The sequence below is a fragment of the Mugil cephalus genome, chromosome 20 (genome assembly GCF_022458985.1).
Source record: "Mugil cephalus isolate CIBA_MC_2020 chromosome 20, CIBA_Mcephalus_1.1, whole genome shotgun sequence".
Classification (NCBI taxonomy): Eukaryota; Metazoa; Chordata; class Actinopteri; order Mugiliformes; family Mugilidae; genus Mugil; species Mugil cephalus.
The window spans coordinates 4,453,772-4,472,748 of NC_061789.1; the positions used below are offsets into that span (position 1 = coordinate 4,453,772).

At 41.1% G+C, this 18,977-nt stretch overlaps 3 protein-coding genes and 1 non-coding gene across 5 annotated transcripts; 1 reads left to right on the top strand and 3 right to left on the bottom strand.

Annotated features, from left to right (window-relative positions):
- Positions 1 to 130: 130 nt before the first annotated feature.
- Positions 131 to 1,285, bottom strand: smdt1b (single-pass membrane protein with aspartate-rich tail 1b). 2 transcript variants are annotated; one of them, XM_047572481.1, is made up of 3 exons: positions 915 to 1,285; positions 619 to 819; positions 131 to 352 (listed from the first exon to the last, which is right to left on the bottom strand). In XM_047572481.1, exons 1-2 carry the CDS (start codon positions 1,041 to 1,043, stop codon positions 646 to 648), a joined length of 303 nt encoding a protein of 100 aa, XP_047428437.1. In that variant the 5' UTR covers positions 1,044 to 1,285; the 3' UTR covers positions 131 to 352; positions 619 to 645. The 2 variants fall into 2 exon arrangements, with proteins under 2 accessions (XP_047428437.1, XP_047428438.1); XM_047572482.1 differs by having other exon boundaries at positions 619 to 783; positions 915 to 1,211.
- A 1,026-nt stretch (positions 1,286 to 2,311) lies between these two features.
- On the bottom strand, positions 2,312 to 11,025 carry fam234b (family with sequence similarity 234 member B). Its single transcript, XM_047572478.1, has 13 exons — positions 10,912 to 11,025; positions 9,268 to 9,831; positions 8,187 to 8,300; positions 7,887 to 8,054; positions 6,489 to 6,604; positions 5,976 to 6,126; positions 5,736 to 5,877; positions 5,289 to 5,483; positions 4,676 to 4,754; positions 4,424 to 4,591; positions 4,221 to 4,341; positions 3,189 to 3,415; positions 2,312 to 3,111 (listed from the first exon to the last, which is right to left on the bottom strand). Exons 1-13 carry the CDS (start codon positions 10,946 to 10,948, stop codon positions 3,109 to 3,111), a joined length of 2,085 nt encoding a protein of 694 aa, XP_047428434.1. The 5' UTR covers positions 10,949 to 11,025; the 3' UTR covers positions 2,312 to 3,108.
- Positions 11,026 to 11,767: 742 nt separating this feature from the next.
- On the bottom strand, positions 11,768 to 11,920 carry LOC124998536. Its single transcript, XR_007111076.1, has one exon. It is a non-coding gene; the product is annotated as a U12 minor spliceosomal RNA (small nuclear RNA).
- Positions 11,921 to 12,568: 648 nt separating this feature from the next.
- On the top strand, positions 12,569 to 18,586 carry poldip3 (polymerase (DNA-directed), delta interacting protein 3). Its single transcript, XM_047572532.1, has 10 exons — positions 12,569 to 12,704; positions 13,381 to 13,481; positions 13,576 to 14,018; positions 14,103 to 14,147; positions 14,248 to 14,325; positions 14,428 to 14,649; positions 14,754 to 14,831; positions 14,925 to 15,054; positions 15,243 to 15,309; positions 17,487 to 18,586. Exons 1-10 carry the CDS (start codon positions 12,637 to 12,639, stop codon positions 17,701 to 17,703), a joined length of 1,449 nt encoding a protein of 482 aa, XP_047428488.1. The 5' UTR covers positions 12,569 to 12,636; the 3' UTR covers positions 17,704 to 18,586.
- Positions 18,587 to 18,977: the final 391 nt, after the last annotated feature.

The following is an 18,977-nucleotide window of genomic DNA, read 5'->3' on the forward strand; positions in this document are numbered from 1 at the left end:
GAAAAAATTAAGATCTAGTGGTAACTTTTAATAGTATTTTTAATGTGGCACCTGGAAAATCTTTGTACATTTGTAGTGAGAATCTTAAATCTCTAGTTCTGACCTCAGCCCACACCACAGTCCACACGTGTTTTACAAGTGGTATTCCCTTTTATTAAGACTTGAGTAGTGTTTGCAGACACAGTGCGGTGTGATCACAGCTGGTGCAGGCCCGTCTCTGGCAGTAACAGCAAAATATTCTGAATCCGGTGCAGAACTGAGGCGACTTCAAAACACAGCACGGGGAAATTCAGGAAAGGCATTTATGTGCTCGTAGAAACTCTGCAGCGCGTAGCGACAAAAACAGGATGATCTGTGGAGGAAAGAAAACTTGGGAGTTAAGCCAAAGAAAATATATATATATATATATATATATATATATATATATATATATATATCACAAAAAAATTAGCTCTCTTTGATTCTACTGCTGCATTCAAGAAAAACTGGGGTGTAAGATGCCAGCGTTGTCTGTATTTTTGGATTTTCTCATATTCCAGCTTGCACTTGAATGCAGCATTAGTTGAGTGTCAGGTTCAGGTGCTTTGCCATCAGTTCCCATTAATTTCCGGGTAGTACCTGGTAACCAGGAAGGCTACACCTTCCTCAGTCATCATCGTCGTCATCCTCGGGGACGAAGATGTCGTGCTCCTCCAGCAGGGCTGCAAAGTTCTTGCTGATCTGAGTCCCCACATACAAGAAGGGAACCACTACCAGAGCAATCCGGATTAGGCCGAAGGGGGTCTGGTCCCCAGTGCCACACAGAAACCCAGCCCCGCCCCACATAGAAACAGCCGAGTTAGTTGAGGTGTTCCTCCACCTTTCTCCGCCTGCGGCACAACGCATTTTTTTTTACGTTTCACATCTTCACTCACCTTCTTGGGTTTGGGGAGAATCGCGCCGGAGGACGTGGAGACCGCGGTCCTGCACGGCGGAGAGGAGCGGGTCCACGGGGACTTTGTGAGAGGTGACAGCCTGACGAGGCGACCGAGGGCCGACGCCATGTTCACAGCTTGTGCTGCGGCAGCAATGCGGAAAACCGGAGGGTAAATCCGAGCTGAAGTGTTGGAAACGGCGCCCCCGTGCGTTACTGCAACGGCACTGCACCCCTTTCCCCACCTTGTCAATCATGTATTTTAATATTTATGGAGCCAGAATACTGACATTAATCTTTGGCATTGAAAAAAGAAGTGGGCACTGAAAACTTGTCTTTTTACAATGATTTTTTTTTGTCCAGTTTCTATGATTTTCAGTTTCGATATTTTTTTTTTGTTTGTTTTTTTTAGTTTCAATGTTTTGTTTTTCTAGTTTCAAATGGTCATAAAAAGACAACTTTTCTTACAATGCCAAATATTATTTTCAATGCCAAATTCTTTTTTTTTCAATTGGGCCTGAATACTGACTTTAAAAAAGGAATTTGGCATTGTAAGAAAAGTTGTCTTTTTATGATGTCACTTTTGTTTTCAGTCTCACTGGTTTTCAGTTTCAATATTTTTATTTTCACCTTCAATGTTTTGTTTTTCCAGTTTCAAACGGTCATAAAAACAAACAACAACAACGACTTTTGTTAAAACGCCAAATTTCTTTTTTCAATGGCAAAGATTAAAGTCAGCGTTCTGGTCCCATACTATGTCACAATGCCAAATATTATTTTCAATGCCAAATTAGTATTTTTTTCATTAGGGCCAGAACAGTCATTTTAATCTTTGGCTTTAAAAAAAGAATTTGGCATTGAAAATAGTATTTGGCATTGTAACAAACGTCTGTCTTTTTACATTTTTTGTTTTTCAGTCTCACGCGGTTTCAGTTTCAGTGTTGTTTTTCCAATTTCAAACAATCGTAAAAACACAGACAAGTTTTGTTACAATGGCAAATATTATTTACAATGCAAAATTCATTTTTTTTTCCAATGCCAAAGATTAAAGTCGGTGTTCTGGCCCCATACATTCTGAGATCCAAGCTTTTATTTGATTTACAATTTCTCCAAGGTATTTAGTATCAGTACAACCTAATAATAATAATAATAAAAAAAAAAAACATCATGTTTGAACAGGAAGAAAAAAAAATGTTCTCATGTGGACACATGGGATTATTTCACTGTATGTTACAATAAAATCACAAATGTGCACTAAAATATATATTTTTTAAAATTTTAACACAAAAGCAGAATTGGAATGGATGAATCCCAACGTCCTCAAACAACTTCTTGCTTATTTGCGACGTAGCTTGTTAAATTTGTGTGTTATAACAAAGTAGGAAAGTTAATAAAGCATAAAATAAAAAAAAGTTTATTAAGAACAAAATTTGATGAGGTTTTGTACCTTACACACCTTTGTCACATGATTGGCTGTAGAATCAATCTGCTGAAATTCCTGCTATCAAGTTTTTACACTGACTGGTGTATTAACCCTTCACTACCACTAGATGGCAGACTAAAATGTCCACTTATGAGGACAACCGGTCTAAATGAACCAGAATAATCTATAACGTAAAATAAAAACCACTCAAGGTAAACATTTCAGTTTTACTTTGTCTTGTGTTATGTGAAGTCGCAGCTTACATTTAAACGCCTCATAAATAACCTTTAGCAGCCACAAATTCAGAGAAAATAAACAATGACTCATAATTTAGTCATAAAAAAAATGAACAAAATAAATAAATACTGTACAGCGTTAAATATTTACACGTCTTAACTATTAGGAGGATGAATAAAATGCATGTGAGTAGCGGACGACACCACAAAATCATGAAATACTGACCTGGCAGAATACTGTAAAAGCTCTTTCTTCTTCGAGGTTATTGTGCTTCACTGGCGGTATTAAACCACAATATAATGTTGATCTGCTGCCATCAAAAATCAGAAATTAATATACTTAATAATAAATTAAATTAAAGCGTTTCCTTTGTACATAAATAAAACCGAGGCCATACATGTCTCTCCCCGTCGTGTACCAGAAATGAAATTCTACTTGATGAAACTAAGATGTAAACAGATTTAAATGAGTTGTGAGTGCAGGACTTGTGTCTCCTCCATCTTCACTCGAGTCCAGGGCAGCAGCAGGTGGTCGGTCACTACCAAAAACAAACAAAAAAAACAGGTTAATATAACGAAGAATAAATCGAAATGACTCGACTGAGCCGCGTCTCACCTGATGTTTGAACGACAGACGCCTGAAGAACTTGTTGACCTCAAACACGCCGGGTTTAACGCCGCCCCCGGCCTTCCCGCCCTCCGCCAGCCGGACGATTTGCCCTTTATCGATGGCCGCCCTCAGGCTCATGCTCTTGACGATGCGAGCGCCGGGCTCAGAGTCGGGCGTGGGCCGGGAGGACACGGTGATGTAGGTGGCGTCTTTTTGATGCTCCTCGTAACTCACTGTCGGGAGAGGAAGTGGAATATTTGAATTATGTTCATGAACTTTAGGTAATGACCGAAAGAACAAGATCGCAGCGACTGAAACGAATTTCCTTTGCAGGGTGCGGTAAGGATCCCGGACGCCTCCTGCTAGAGGTGGCCCAGGACACGATGGAGGGATTATGTCTCCTGATGGACTGGGGATTCCTCTGGAGGAGCTGGTGGAAGTGGCCGGGGAGAGGAGGGTGGTCTGGCTGCCCCTGCGACCCAGACTCGGATAAGCAGGAGAAGACAGTACGGTAACGGTAGGTCTGGGCATTATGACCAAAAACTCACATCACTGCATTTTATTTTGTCATGCATAATTACGGGTTCGCAACGTTTTCTACTGGTTGAGAGAAGAATTAATGCAGTAGATTGACTAAGGATGGACTATAAATATTATATATAAACACTGAATAAAGAATTAAATGTTTTCAAGATGAAATTATTTTATTTTGACATATTTATTCATATGTAAACTACTATGTCTGTAATGTAAACAGCAGCATGACCGGCTACCGTAATGTTTGTAGTCTGCGCGCAACTTTTTTTTCCTTATTCTTAAAAAGCTAAAATTGGGGACATTTGGTCACCCTAAAAAACCCACGAAACAACCGACACGGAACCGAACTCTTCTCGTTCTGCCGCTTCATTTTTCGGATATTTCCATCTTCACCACGCCTCACAGTGACGCAGTTGCACCATGCATGTTTAGAAGCGCCGGTATATTAAAAATTCATATCGTACGGCACTTTGCAGGCAATCCTAACTTCTGTGACGTTACCTGCTGCTGTGACCGTGGTGTCTGTGGTGCTGCCGAGCTCCAGCAGGACTGTGGGATACGCAGGATGCAGCAGGAAAAGTTTTCTGATCAGAGGCTGCGCCGCGGAAACAGCCGGCGCCACCTGCAAACGTGCGCAAAATATTTAGCCGACGGCTCCAATTCAAAAGTCAAACCAGCAGATTCCTGCAGCAGAACCGACTCACGGTCGCCTTGGTGACGTTCCTCTGCGCTCCGAGCGGCTCGCTGGCCCAGAACAGGAACGCCGAGTGGCCCGTCGAGGTGGAGATCGCGGCGGTTTCCAAGACGAGGCGAGGACACACGAACTCCGCCGACCAGAGGAGGCGCCCGTTCGACCCGTTCGCGATCTGCGCCTGGCAGGCAAAGAAGAGGGCGACAGGTTTTAGGGCGAAAGGTACGACAAAACGGAAAGAGTAGGACACGGGTGTTTGTTTTACCGTCATGGTGCCGTTCGCTGAGTACTGGCTGAAAAGGTCAAGGATCCCGTCGTTGTTGAAGTGACCTGGCGTTGGTTGACTGTGATGGGAAAAGGACCATTTTAGAGAAAACACCTTAACCTCTTATCATTCCAGCCTTTTTGCAAAATAAATGCCTGTTTAGGACAAAATAAATTGAATGCTGTTCATGAACATTTTGGAGCTCACACATGGTCTTGGTCTCTTTTCAAAGCCAAGACTCTGAAGTTTCTATCATGAAAGTCAGAATCACTTTAAGAGGTTTTGATCTTGAGGAATCAAAGTTGGCACACAGTTAAAAAACAAGAAGTTGTCGGGTTTGCATGATTTTATTTTTGTTCTGAAAAAATGTGTTGGTTGAATCCTATAATGACCTATAGACTTTATGGAGAGTCGCATAAATCATAGGTTTTCAAAAGGGGGTACGCAACCCCTAGGGGGTCCGCGGAGGTGCTGCAGGGGCGTCGCAAAATCTTTGGTTGATTAGACATTTTTTATATATTTCCCCCACAAATTTAAATTTCTGGGGATGTGCAGGTCAGCTATGGCGCAAGAAACTCATTCAACCAGGAGATAAACACCAGACGGGCTTCACCTGTGGATGGCGGATGAGTTGAGGGTCCATTGTTTCCGTAAGTCCTTCTGTCTGAGCACCGACTGTTTACTGGATCCGTACACCAGCAACCAGTCACTTCTGGTGGAGTTCAGGTTGGACGTGGCGTCCAGGCTGTTGAAGCTGCTGCAGAAACCGTCCACTAGAGGGAGCAGGAAATCCACTTGCTCCGATCCTCTGGTTAGGGTTTTGACAAAGGTCAGAGGTTTACTTTTTAACATAATAAATGATCCTACAGTACCATTAGCATGATTACAAACTGTTTGTTGTTTGTGCTTTCGTATCTACTCAAGACTACGACCAACGAGTTTTCCTTCTTTTTTAAATTCAAGAAGGACACGGTCCGCCTGATTAAAGGTTTGGTATTTAGCAGACAAAGAGGAGCCTGTACAGGGTAATCAGAGCCATGTGCCAGTCGTTGAGGCGTACCTATAAATGTGTATCAGGGACGAGGAATTATTTTTCCTGAGTCCTTCCCAGCCTGGATCCTTCCTCCTAAGAGCTTGATTTATGGGCAGTTCTCCAGTGGCACGAAAGTAGATGTCTCGCAGAGAGATGGCCTCGACATTCCCTGAGCAGAGCAGACGCAATGACACCGACAACATTAGAGAGCTGGGCTTTTAAAAGTAGTTTTACCCTGAAATGTAATGACATTTGTTTGGAGTTCACCTAGTCCAAACAGGATGTAGTATGAGCCTTGTTGTGTCTCATGCAGCAAAGGACCAATCAGCTTTCCCTGTCCGGTGAGGTTGAAATTCACGGGACGTCCGAGTATCGCTCCCGTCTCACCGGAGATCAAAGTCAGGGACAGATCCAGGTCCTGAATGTGAATAAGTGGAAACATGATCCGTAAACCTTCAGCTCATAATCGCTTGGGAGTTAACTGGAGATATTATTTCACAGCTTTAATTTCACTGTTATCACACCGAGCGAAACTTCGAAACAACTTAAAATGTCTGTGGGTGATTGATAAGTTTGGGGCCTGAAGCAGGATTTACACAGAATATTTACATGATGATTATGCAAACGTTGAAGATTTTCAGTAACTTGCATCTACTTCAAGAATATGTGATAAAGTTAAATAGCATGCAAAGCCATGTTGTGTTGTATTTAAAAAAAAAAAAAACTCAGTGTAACTTAATATATGTGTACCGGGTGAAAAGAGGGAGGTGGGGGACACACCTTGTTCACAGGCAGGGTAGCTACTAGTAGATCTGGGATTGAGTCGCCCTGGAGGTCTGGGAGCAACACCGCCTGGGATTCAATGTTCCTAAGCACCACCGACCACAGCTTCTTCCCTGGGGAGAGAAAGAAAACCCATCTGACCCCGTTTTGAATGCTTCACGTATGTATGGTCGACCGCCTTGGTTCACTTTTATTTACAAGTCAAAGTCCAGTGGACTTTGACTCGCTTGTCTGGAACAGTATGTTGGGAGAATTTTTTTCTTTGCGATATGACTTAAGGTTATCTACTGGTACAACACTGTGCTTGTTTACTCAGACTTGTAAAACAGCCCCAGTACGAACATTTCCCCTGACAATGTTATACTTTGCCTATATGCACAGAACCTGGGGTTATAATATGTAACCAACCGTAAATCCAATAAAACCACACCTGATACTAATTTACAACACTGTAGGACATTGATACAAAAAGAACCTGTGGTTACGCATGTTAAACTACCGTAGCTCCAATACTACATATCTGATAGTAATTCACAGCACTGTAGTACATTTATATATTACACATCACACATGAAACATGGTAAACCTTAGCCTTATCTCCAATACTACCATACCTGATACGTTTATACTCATAGAAGCTTGGGTTACATTATGTAACCGTAGCTCCCATACAACCACATTTGATACTAGTTTATCGCACTAGTACACGTATAGTCATAGAATCTATGGTTACACATGGTAAATTACCTTAGCTCCAATGCTACAATACTACTTTATGACACTATAATGCATTCATACTCAAAGAACGTGGGGTTACAATACGTAACCAACCTTACATCCAATCCAACCACACCTGATACTAATTCACAACACTGTGGTACATTTATACTAAAACAACCTGGGGTTACACATGCTAAACTACCTTAGCTCCAATACTACCATACCTGATACTAATTCTCAGCAATATAGTACATTTCTAGTCATAGAACCCGTGGTTACAACATGTAACCAACCGTATATAGCCAATATAACCACAATGAACTATAGTACATTAGAACCTGGGGTTACACATTGTAAACTACCTTAGCTCCAATATTACAATACCTGATACGTTTATACTCATAGAAGCTTGGGTTACAATATGTAACCAACCTTAGCTGCAGTATATATATGTAAAATGGGACATTTTAAACATTCTGCCTTAGCCTACCCGCTTATCTGGAAGATATTAGAGGTGCAGCTCAACCAGACGTTAAAAAGACACCAAAAAAGATCTGACGACCATCTGGAACTGCACTTTAGTAGGACAACGCTAAAGTTATACCTGTTATAAAAAGTCAGATGAGGAAAACTTTGCAAGCAAATGAAGCCAGGTTTTTAATTATCGTGACCTACCTGTGGTGCCGTTGACGGCCATGAGGACGGACTTTCCGATGAGGAGACACACGGGTGACGGCGGTTCGCTGTGCTGCAGACCGCACTGGATGGACATCACCATCTCCCGCATGATCTTCCTCCACAGCACTTGGCCGCTGAGGGCAGACACGGCCACCGCACTGTAAACTGAGCGAAGACGGCACGATTGCGTCAGATTAGACTAGATTTAAATGCCCCTATTTTATTTATTTATTTATTTATTTATTTTCTACAGGGTAGAAAGATGCCGAGCCTTTTTTCCAAGAATCCCTCACATACTTTTGCTTCCTTGCATGATGCGAGTTCCATTGGTCCACGCGATGACACTCAGAAGCACATCCGCCAGAGAATCACCGTCAACATCCCACAGAGCCAGTGCAGGCGGAGTGACACCTGAACACAAACAAATATAAACAAATTGAACAAAACCCGGCGCTACACAGTGGTGTGGTGGTTGGTGACCTGTCAGTCAAACTTTATTTATACAGCACCTTTCAACAACTGAGTGCCATTCAAAGTGCTTTACAGCAACTAGACGGTTCCGAAATTAAACAAAAAGCTTTGGTGCCATAACATTAGCTTGGCAAGCTAAGCCTAGCGAGTGAAGCTATAAACAATACGGTCTCAGCGGACTGCATTTATCAGATTTAACGTTACGGCAACGTAGAATAAGGTTGTACACGAGTTTACTAATTAACTTATTTTTGACAAAAAATTTTAAAAAAAGCAACAAACAGCGACAAAAACTGTAACAAGGATAAGTTAAGATAATAGATTAAGTTTAAATAATAAAAGACCAATATAAATAGATAAGAATAAATAAATAAAATTGATAAAATCTAAAAAACAAAGTAGGATATAAGAACATTAATAAAATAAATAAGAAAATTATATAGAAAAAATATAGAATAAAATATATAAACACTCAAACTTAAGATAGCAATAAATTAAATAAGTAATAATAAAAAACAAGGGAATAAATAAGTAAATAAAAATGTGAGAATATAAACTGTAAAATAGAATAAAATAAAACTATGAAATAAAAGCCAGATTAAAGCGATGTGTTTTTAGCCTACGTTTAAAAGTGTCAGTGTTGCTAACTGTCTCTGTGCGGTAACCATGGCAACACAAAAAAATGTCTGTTTTCAGTCTGCCTTAAGTGGATGTAAGGCTGTTTATTTTGTGAATAATGGTTTGAGCCGTGTTCTCTGCTGAGCCACACATATAATCACAGGTGGATAATTAAAGGGGCGCGGCCTCATTGTGTAGCCACCGAGACTCCTTAGTGAGTCTCTGGGAAGAAGTGCGAGAGATTATGTGTGTACATATAATAAAGTGGAGCCTTCCCTTCCCATTTTACCTCCTGCGTCTCCCAACGCTTTCTCCCATTGCAGCTTCTTCTCCAGTTCTGCCTTTTGGCACGGGATCAGAAACGCACACAGCAGCACCAGCAACATGGCACAGACCAGAGGCACCAGGAAGAACGCACTCCGTACGGCGTTCTTCACGCGTATCCTCTTTTCTTCCGCGTCCACGCCATGAACCCCGAGTCCAGCGCCCCCCAGCGCCCCTGGCCCCCCCCTGTCCTCCCCCGACCTCTCCCTGCTCGACTCCCTGTGGCTCCAGTACTGCATGCCTTTCGCCTCGTCCCTGCCCTGCCTGGACTTGCTGGGGAGTCGCTCCCTCCACTCGTCCTCGTCCTCCTCCTCGTCCTCCTCCTCGTCCTCCTGCGCCTCGTCTTCGGCCCCCACCAGTCTCCCGGAGCGGCCCCCGCCCCGGTGCTTGGAGGAGCCCGAGCCCATGCAGCCGTCCCGGCCGAGGCCGTTCCTGGGGTAGTTGAGCACGAGGTCGTCCTCCTCGCTCTCGTCCTCGCTGTCCGCCTGGGTGAGGGGGTCGTACTCTCCGAGCTCTGAGCCCTTCTTCCCTGCAGACACACAGAACGTGACTCTGATGGGACATGTCCACATTATTGTCGTTGTTAGTCCCTATTCATTATTTATGGAGTCATATTTTCTGATGTTTTGTATTTTATAATAACATGTAATATATAAATATATATATGTGAAAGGTGGAGGCTTCAAATAAGCCCACCTTGCTTTACACGTTTGTAAATGTTTCATTATTTATTTTTTTGTCATTTATGTGAATTTTTCAAAATCGTGCAAAATAAAAAAATTAAAAAACTTTATGTGTACTGTCATGATTGCTTTTATATTATTAATTCATATATATATTTATTTATTATATCATAAATATATTATAGATGTAACCCTAACTTTGTATTGTTATTATTATTAATATTATTATTATTATTATGCAATAATGGCTTTCATTTTATTTCAATACTTCCCTCACAAACAATTCGAGTCTAAAAATATAAATACAGTTTTTTAAAAAAATGAAAGACAAAAAATAATAAATAGGTTTAAATTCAAAAAATAACATAGACGTGTTGCGATTATTGTCTTCTGTTGACAATTCGTGACTTTATAAATAAAATTAATTAATAGAATTAAAAAAAATAGTACTACAATTACTAATGCGTCATATCACATTTATATACGCTCTTTATATATATGTTTATTTTTTATTTTCTTTAATATGTTAATAATATATATGCACATTGCAATATCTCTGACCTCCTAATCATATATATATTTTTTTACATTTACGTTTTGCTTTTTCACCTCCCTCCTCCCAAACACATAATGAATGTGTTTTCAGCTAGCAGCTAGCCGGCTAACACCGGGCTAAACACAGATAAATTAATATCCATCCTATTTGACAGTATTTTTGGATGGAATGTGCGTTAAAAGTGGGAATAAACACGTACGACAAAAAACCGAAACGGTGTAATGAATGAGACCTGAGTCGCCACAGAGGAACCTCCACTCAACCTCCAGCTATGGTTTCAGTTTGTTTAGCGGCTAAGATGCTTTTCTTCTGTTTATGATAAAAGGAATGAAAAATAAATAAATAAGTAAATACTTGCAGCGCATCTTACCGGGCAGTTTGAGGGCACGGGACAGAGCAGCAGCCATTTCTCCTCTTAAAACAAAAATGTGTGTGTTTGATCTGCGAGATACCGACGTGCGGCTGCGGTGGATCTGCGCCTGTCCCCCGGTGCATGCTGGGATTTGTAGTTTTCCCCTGCATTCAACCCTGTAGCCTTTTATAATACTTGTAACTGTTTTCTACATAAACTATTCTACGTAATGAGGTTATTATATAGCTTTGTAACACACGTTTGTAAATGAATTTGTGTCTATATAATATCATTATCTATTTATATATAATATTGTACATGAAGAAGTTTCATAGAGTTATATAATATATATGTTATCTGTATTTATATATTTATAACACTATTTTACATAATGAGGTTGTTATATAACTCTGCAACACACTTTATTTGTATATATTAATATCTATTTATATAAAATGTATAAAGAAATTTCATATAGTTTTGTAATATACATGGTATCTATATTTATATATTATAACATCTATTAATTGTTTTACATAATGAGATTATTTGTATGTAGCTCACTCATATTTTGTATTAGCTAATTTATCATATATTGCCTCTAGTGTGAATTATATTATAGCTCCTGTTTATAGTATCACTCATTGTGTAGATCTTGCTCAATCATTTGCATATATGGTCTCATCTGTACATAAGTTTCCATCTGTAAATATTATATATCACACTATTTATGCTACATGCACTTCTGTTTAGATGCTAAACTGCATTTAGTTGTGTCCTGACTGTAAAGTTGAATGAAACCTAATGTAGTGAATGGGTCTCAGAGAGTAGTTCTGTTTTATTTTATGTTTTAATTTTTACAAATAAGGGGAGCGGGGAAGGTCCTTGTCCCACGAGGCATCTCACAAAGTAGGCGAGTCACCTCAGCGAGCAGACCTGTGCCCTTTCAAAAATTCATCTCGTAGTTTGACGAGGACACGGGCGTCACCCCGCGTCGTTATTTTCCTTACTCATCAGTTTAAGGCATAACGAGTAGACTGTCGAGGACCGGCATAGACGCCGTGTCCGAGACTTCTCTGTCATGGTGCGGCGAATGTGTCCCTAATATTAGACAATATTAGTGTTTTAAAGTGCTAAATAGTTGTCAGTACATTTAGTTATAGTGTACCACACTGCTTAATACTGTTATAATGTGGTATATTTGCGAACTATATTTGTAAAATCACTGGTATGTGGCAAGTATTTGCCGCAAAGGCTCATGGGTGGGCAAATATTCCAGAGGGGACAGGGGTGCAGTTCGTCAAGAGTAATCGATCGCAGAGAATTTGAGAATAAAGCGAAACTTCTTGTATTAATCGACATATTAGTATGTCCTTACACAAAACATATAACATAAGTATATATATATACTTTTTAATTTTAGCTTGTGCGTTTTTGTTCTACTACGCACAAAATGTCGTTATGTACACACATATTTATAGCTATATCTTTCTTTCAATCGTTGTAAAAAAAAAAAACTTACACATGGGTACTTCTTTGACCGTATTATTTATCACATATCTAGCGGCCAAGCTATCAATAAAGTTGTTCTATAGTTCCCTAGTGAACAGTGACTGTATACACTAGTAAAACAAAATAAAACCAGTTTCTGACGGCCATTTCCTTTTTGGTCCCAAACGGTCTCCGTAGCACACACTGAAAGCTTCACAGTCGCGCATGCGCTGTTGAACAGTGAGAGAGAAAATGGCTGACGTCTCTTTGGATGAAGTTATACGACGGCGCGGTATTAACCTCAAGGCTCAAGCTAAAAGGTATTTAAACACTTACTCCGCATGCGAATGTTTGATTACAGATGTTGCACTGATATAGACTTAGCGACTTGTAGCAACATTTAACAATTAGAACAGAGATTTGTTGGTTGTTCGCTGCCTAGCGAAAGCTAGCATTAGCCCAGTACGGCTAGCAGCGATTGCTTCCAAAACACACCAAGATGAACAGCTACCATTAACTGTAGGCCTTAGGCGCATTCATTAATTTAGTGAAACATTATTAAAATATAAGTTAATTAGTAAACTCGTGTACAACCGTATTCTACGTTGGCATAACGTTAAATCTGAAAAATGCAGTCCGCTGAGACCGTATTGTTTATAGCTTCACTCGCTAGGCTTAGCTAGCCAAGCTAATGTTAAGGCACCAAAGCTTTTTGTTTAATTTCGGAACCGTCTAGTTGCTGGAAAAGGAAACGGGTTAACATAAATTAAAAACTGCCATACCATCACTTTATAAAAGAATTACATTAATTACATTAACTTTGAATGCCGTTACTGTGTTCTGTGGAGGAAATGTTTCTAGTAAAATGTCGAACACTTACTGTGGATTTTTTTTCAATTGTAGAATAGAGTACAGTCTCTGTATTTCTTATGTGTGATGTAACACATTTATAATTAATGTGACTTGTGTAAATTCGTTTTTTTATTGTTTTGATAGACCCATGTTTGGACGGGGAGCAGGAGGAGTTGGCAGAAGTTTCGATGCACGGCAGAAAATTGGTGCCAATGATGTAAGACAGCGGCTCGGAGGAGGAACAGGTACAGGAAATCATTGCGCCTTAATAATCTAATGGGTCTGTGAGCGTTGTGTTTAGGGGAGTAAAATATAGTAACCCTTCTCATCTCTCTCCAGGGTTTCAAGTGAAAGATGCCAGAGAAAAACTGGGTCAGAAAGATGCTCGCTTCAAAATCCGTGGCAGAGGAGGAGGAGGAGGAGGAGCGGGAGGGGTGCAGGATGCCCGTCAGATGATAAACTCACGCAAACAGGGCCAGGGCCCGGGTCAGTTCACCGTCCCAGCACAGACCGTACAAAACACGGGAGCGACGCACCAACAGATCCAGAAACTCGTGCCGCAGATACAGATACACACCAGCAACAACCCCGCCGGAGTAAACACGAGGCAGTTTGGCCCTAATGTACAAGGACTGAATGTGAGGGGCGGCGTAACGCCACAGCCGAGCAATAACGTGAGAGTGATGGATGCTCGCGATAGGCTGAGCCTCAAGAGGAGCATCGGAGGGACACCGGCGCAAGCTGGTGCTACACCTCCTCTGAAAATAACCAAGACCATCCAGGTGGGTTTTAGACGAGTCTTAGATCAGCTGTAGAGCCTGCACATGTTTTATATTTACTCTAATATACTACCCTGCTTTTTGCAGCAACGTCCTGTTGGGATGTCAAGTGGAATACGTGCAGCTCCACAGGTACGGCTGATTTTCTTTAAACGTTCAGTCATGTGTTTCCGTCGTGTGTCGGTTAACGCTGTAAAACATGGTGCTGAGTAGATTCTTCTGTTTTCCACAGCCTGCTTTAAGTGAGCACGACGGTACTCCCAGTAAACAACTAAAGATAACTACTGCAAACAGCATGCTACAGTCACGGGTAAGATTGGCTTCATGTCAGCTCGCCTGAGAGCAAATGAATATATGTATCTGTTCCCACATTAAATTAAACGCTTCATTTCCATCTCTTTGTTCCGAACAGTCTGGAGCGGTGGGCTCTGCTTTTTCCATGTCTGTCCCAATCACCAAGGTGGTTAAAAACGATGCGTACACAGCCCCGCGTCCTCCCGTCCCCGTGGCTCCCACCCGGCCCAGCGCCGGCGTCGCCGCCGCCCGCGCCTCAGCCGCCGCCTTACAGCCGGTCTCCAGGACTCTGCAGCAGGGCGCAGCTCCAGCCAGCGCCACGGCTCCCACCCCTCCCCAGGTAAACACCGCGCCTCGCAGCCGCAGCTCCGTGCGCGTTGTTGACCTTAAACTAAACGTCAGTCATTTGGATTGCGTTTTAACACGGTGTTATTTCTTCTCCAGCCCACTTTCAGCCCTTTGGAGGGGACAAAAATAACGGTGAACAACCTGCATCCCCGGGTCACAGAGGAGGATATAGTGGTGAGCGGAGCACATCGTTTTTGCCTATAAGCTTTTCAGATTGAGCGTTGCGCCGTTGTTCCGCAGTGACTCAGTCGTGTGTTTGTGCTCCAGGAACTGTTCTGCGTGTGCGGTGCCTTGAAGCGAGCACGACTGGTGAAGGTGGGCGTAGCTGAAGTGGTGTTTGTCCGTAAGGAGGACGCTGTGAGCGCGTACAGGAAGTACAACAACCGCTGTTTGGACGGTGAGTGCTGGCGGCAAGGACACACGCTGTGGAAGGTCTTCATCTTCTAGTTCTAATCATCGCTGTGTTACTGTTTTATGTTCAACAGAATTATCCCAGATATTTGATCTCCACATCTCAGGGACATAAACCGAGTTGATAGCTTGTTGTTTTTATGCATCTGTCCTCACTTCTTCTTCTACTTTTAGGCCAACCCATGAAGTGTAACCTTCACATCCAGGGAAGTGTCATCACCTCTGATCAGCCCATTCTATTGTAAGTGATTTCTTCCATCCGGATTCATCTGTTCACTTTGCAGACATGCTTCTCTTAAAAGGTTCCTTCAAACAAGTTTTTTTTTGTCTGGCAGTGATGGCTGTTTTCACAGATCATTTCGTGTGCAACTATTAAACAGCCTTTGCCTACTAAAGAGGCTAATACATCGATAATGTCTCATAAAACACCAACACTGCGTCAGAATTGAGCACAGGGGAAACTTAAACCGTGCTCATGAAGATTGTGTTCTGCTGCTTTGAAAAAGAGGCGTCACTGTGTCAGCGCTCTGGAAAAAGGGGGAAGAGCATGAACAGAGAAGTGGATTAAAAACACCCGAAAAGCCAGACTTTAATTAAGACGACTTATTTAAACCGCACATGAAGCTGAAGAAAATTTGTGGCTGTAATATATGTAAAATATATATGATGCAACACTTCAGCGTTCTGAAATGTTAAGCTCTGTGAACCTCACCCCAAAATTCCTGCGCTGCATTTGGAGCAGGGACTTTTTTTTTGGGAGGGGGTTAATGCAGATATCACGGAGGAGCGGCACAGTCCCATAACTACACACAAATAGTCTCACAGGTTTAATTTAAACTCCTTGTGATGGTGTCGTGGTGAAAGCGAGTCTAAGTCGGTGCCAGATTATCTTATCGTAGCCACATTTTTATCATATGTCCATCCACACCCCGGCTACTGACATGAGCCCCAAGCACCATGACACCACCTCTTAATCTCAACTCAACTCAAACTTTATTTATAAATCACCTTCAAGACGACAGGAGACGATCAAGGTACAGAGGAGGGAACAGGATGCAGACAAAGAGACATAAAAGGACAATAAAAAGAGAAAAACATATAATTAAAAACAATCAGTCAACAATAAAGAAAAACACTAAAAACAATTACAATTACTGCAAAACGATCAAAACTCTAACACTTAGAATTACAATGTGCTCATTTGTGAAATGTCAGGGAGAAGAGGGAGGATTTAAAAGTCTCTAAGGACTGGACGTTTTAATATAAAGAGTCTAGGACTGGGCGGTACGATATGTTACAGTATTATATGTTCATGCATGATCACATGTTCACAGCATTTACTACCTGTTACTACTGAGGAGTTAATGCAGTAGATTGACTAAGGATGGATTATTTTACTGTGGTGACGAGTAAATACTGTAGAATAATCACACACTAGTAGGAAACCGGTTTGCATAACCTGTGTTAGTGCTGCCTGCTGATGTGAGGGATGTTTGTTTATTTTAACATATTCATATTTAAACTGCTATGTTTGTAACATCAATAGTAGCACGACCGGCTACCGTAATAATTGTAGTGTGTGCGCAACATTTTTTTCCCTCACTCATAAAAAGCTAAAATGGGGGACAGGTCACCTTAAAAAACACAAACAACAGACACAACACCTTTTTTTTTTCTTCCTCTCTTCTTCCGCTTTATTTTCAGACCTTTCCGTCTCTCACACCTCACAGTGACACAGTGGCACCATGCGTGTTTATAAGCGCTGCGTTGAAAATGGTTACGGTCTGAAACAGTGGGGAAAAGGGGAGGAAAGTTCAGTCTTCACTGAAGTGTTTGTTAAGATGTTCCCTTCATTTGCCTTTAGACAGGAAGGTACTGGTGATTAGGTTTGATCTAATCAACTGTCTGTTGATGTAACTGTGACCTGTGTTATCTTCTAGATGTTTTTTGCACATCACCTCTCACTCTTAGAATTTGTGGTGACCCTTTTTAGTTTAGTTTTTTTTTTTTATTTCATTCATTCATTAAAACGAAACAATTCAATCTAAACACAAACGTTTCCAAATCTGAATGAAACGAGGCAGAAAGAACAATAATTCTATATAATCTGTTCCTTTATCCCAAGAATCAATTTATAAACAAATTAAGCAGCAAAATAATAATTATAATAAACTAAAATGAACTGAAATAGGGCAACAATGACTCATGTTTCCATTTTAGTTCCCGAGATAAAAAACAAAAAATGAAATGTCTGTAGACCTTTCATGACTAAACAATGAGTGTAACAAACAATCAGACATGTCTTGTTATATTTCCTTAACACACTTTGTTAAATCATTTTTTTAAATGTAAACTTTTATTCGGATTCTTTGTTCAGATTTTTCCACAAACTGACTCGTTTAATTTTTCCGGTCACAGGAGACTCAGCGACACACCAGGCACAGGCGGGGGGACGAAGAAAGACGGCCTGCCCCCGTCCCTGTCCCGTCCCGCCGGTCAGCGAGCTTCCTCCCAGCCCACTCCCGAAGTGGACCCCCAGACCATCCTCAAGGCCCTGTTCAAGTCCACGGCGCAGTCCAGCTCCACCACCGAGCCGCCCAGCTCACAGGCCACCGCCTTCCGCATCAAGATTTAGCTCCGGTCCGCTCGTAGTGCTGCATCCTCAGTGTTAACCCAAAAGATTTCCACCTTGACAGCAGACGACCCTCCTTCTGTCATGAAACAGATTTTTACACATTTGGTATACATGAATACTGTGGACGTGAAACTCATCGGTTTGGTTTAGTGGTATCAAATGTTATCTGTTTGTTTCTGAAGTGGACCAGTGGAGAGAAGGATCATACATAATTCAGTGTGTGTGCGAGTGTGTGTGTGAGGGGGGGGGGGCACAAATCAGACATGGATGTTACGGATTTTTTTTTAATTCAAAGACAGTCCATTTGTTTTTTTTTATTATTATTATTGTTTCTACTATCCAAACAAGAGCAAAGCAAATCTAAAATCTCCAATTAACAGTTAAGTGATAAGATACTGGTTTGTAGATTTGGTGGTGCCAGTACCTTTTTTTTTTTCTTTTTTTTGTTGGTGTGGACAAGACCATAGTAATCAAACGGATAAACAGAGGTAACAAAAGAAAGGAGACGACACTACACAGCTGAGGCCGTAGGACAAACTGAGTTCACTCCAGGGAGGTGGAAGCCAAAAAAAACGTGACGACAACACTTGTAAATCATGGACAATATCATAAACCCAGAGAGCCAGTTCTCACACAGTCACATTATGTTAGTTTTCTTTGGTTTTTACCGTTTCTCGTGGGAGGTCGTGTGCTCCGTTTGTGACCCGTTTTATTTGGTTGTCTAGTTTTAGAGCAGTGTACGCTCTTACTGTTCTTACTAGTTCACGTACAACTTCCGTTGGACTGTACATTACTTTCTGTTGCGTTCATGGCATGTCGGTCGGTAGGATGCGAGTAGTGAGGTCTGTCTGTGAGATGTTGCCATTAAACATTTAGCTTTGTAGCTGTTGTCTGAGACTCGTCTTTTACCACCGGGTGATGATGTGTTTAGACCTTCACACACACACATCTGTTTCTGGAGCATCACATTTCATATATTTATTTTTATATACAAGTTCTTGCAGTTAAACATGGTGTGCCTTCCTTTGGCGAACATTTTAACTGTCTACTATCCATAAACATTCAGTCTATTTATTTAGTAATAATGGAACAACAAACGAACAAAACCAATCATTTAAAACAGATCATATTTGGTAATTATCTTGAAGCTTTACACAGTTTTCTCAGCTTGAACATGAGACATTTTATTGAATTCTTGGAAAAACTGAATCTGATTTAATAAAACTTCATGCAAAAAAAGAATATAATAAAATAAAAATAAATAAAATACTAGT

Coding starts and splice junctions, on each gene's coding strand:
- smdt1b (XM_047572481.1), bottom strand. CDS start 1,043: ATGGCGTCGGCCCTCGGTCGCCTCGTCAGGCTGTCACCTCTCACAAAG. Junction 820..914: donor TTCTCCCCAAACCCAAGAAG/GTGAGTGAAGAT, acceptor GTTTCTATGTGG/GGCGGGGCTGGGTTTCTGTG.
- fam234b (XM_047572478.1), bottom strand. CDS start 10,948: ATGGCTGCTGCTCTGTCCCGTGCCCTCAAACTGCCCG. Junction 6,127..6,488: donor CTACCCTGCCTGTGAACAAG/GTGTGTCCCCCA, acceptor ATTCACATTCAG/GACCTGGATCTGTCCCTGAC. Junction 5,878..5,975: donor CTACATCCTGTTTGGACTAG/GTGAACTCCAAA, acceptor TGCTCTGCTCAG/GGAATGTCGAGGCCATCTCT.
- poldip3 (XM_047572532.1), top strand. CDS start 12,637: ATGGCTGACGTCTCTTTGGATGAAGTTATACGACGGCGCGGTATTAAC. Junction 14,019..14,102: donor AAATAACCAAGACCATCCAG/GTGGGTTTTAGA, acceptor TGCTTTTTGCAG/CAACGTCCTGTTGGGATGTC. Junction 14,326..14,427: donor ACAGCATGCTACAGTCACGG/GTAAGATTGGCT, acceptor TGTTCCGAACAG/TCTGGAGCGGTGGGCTCTGC.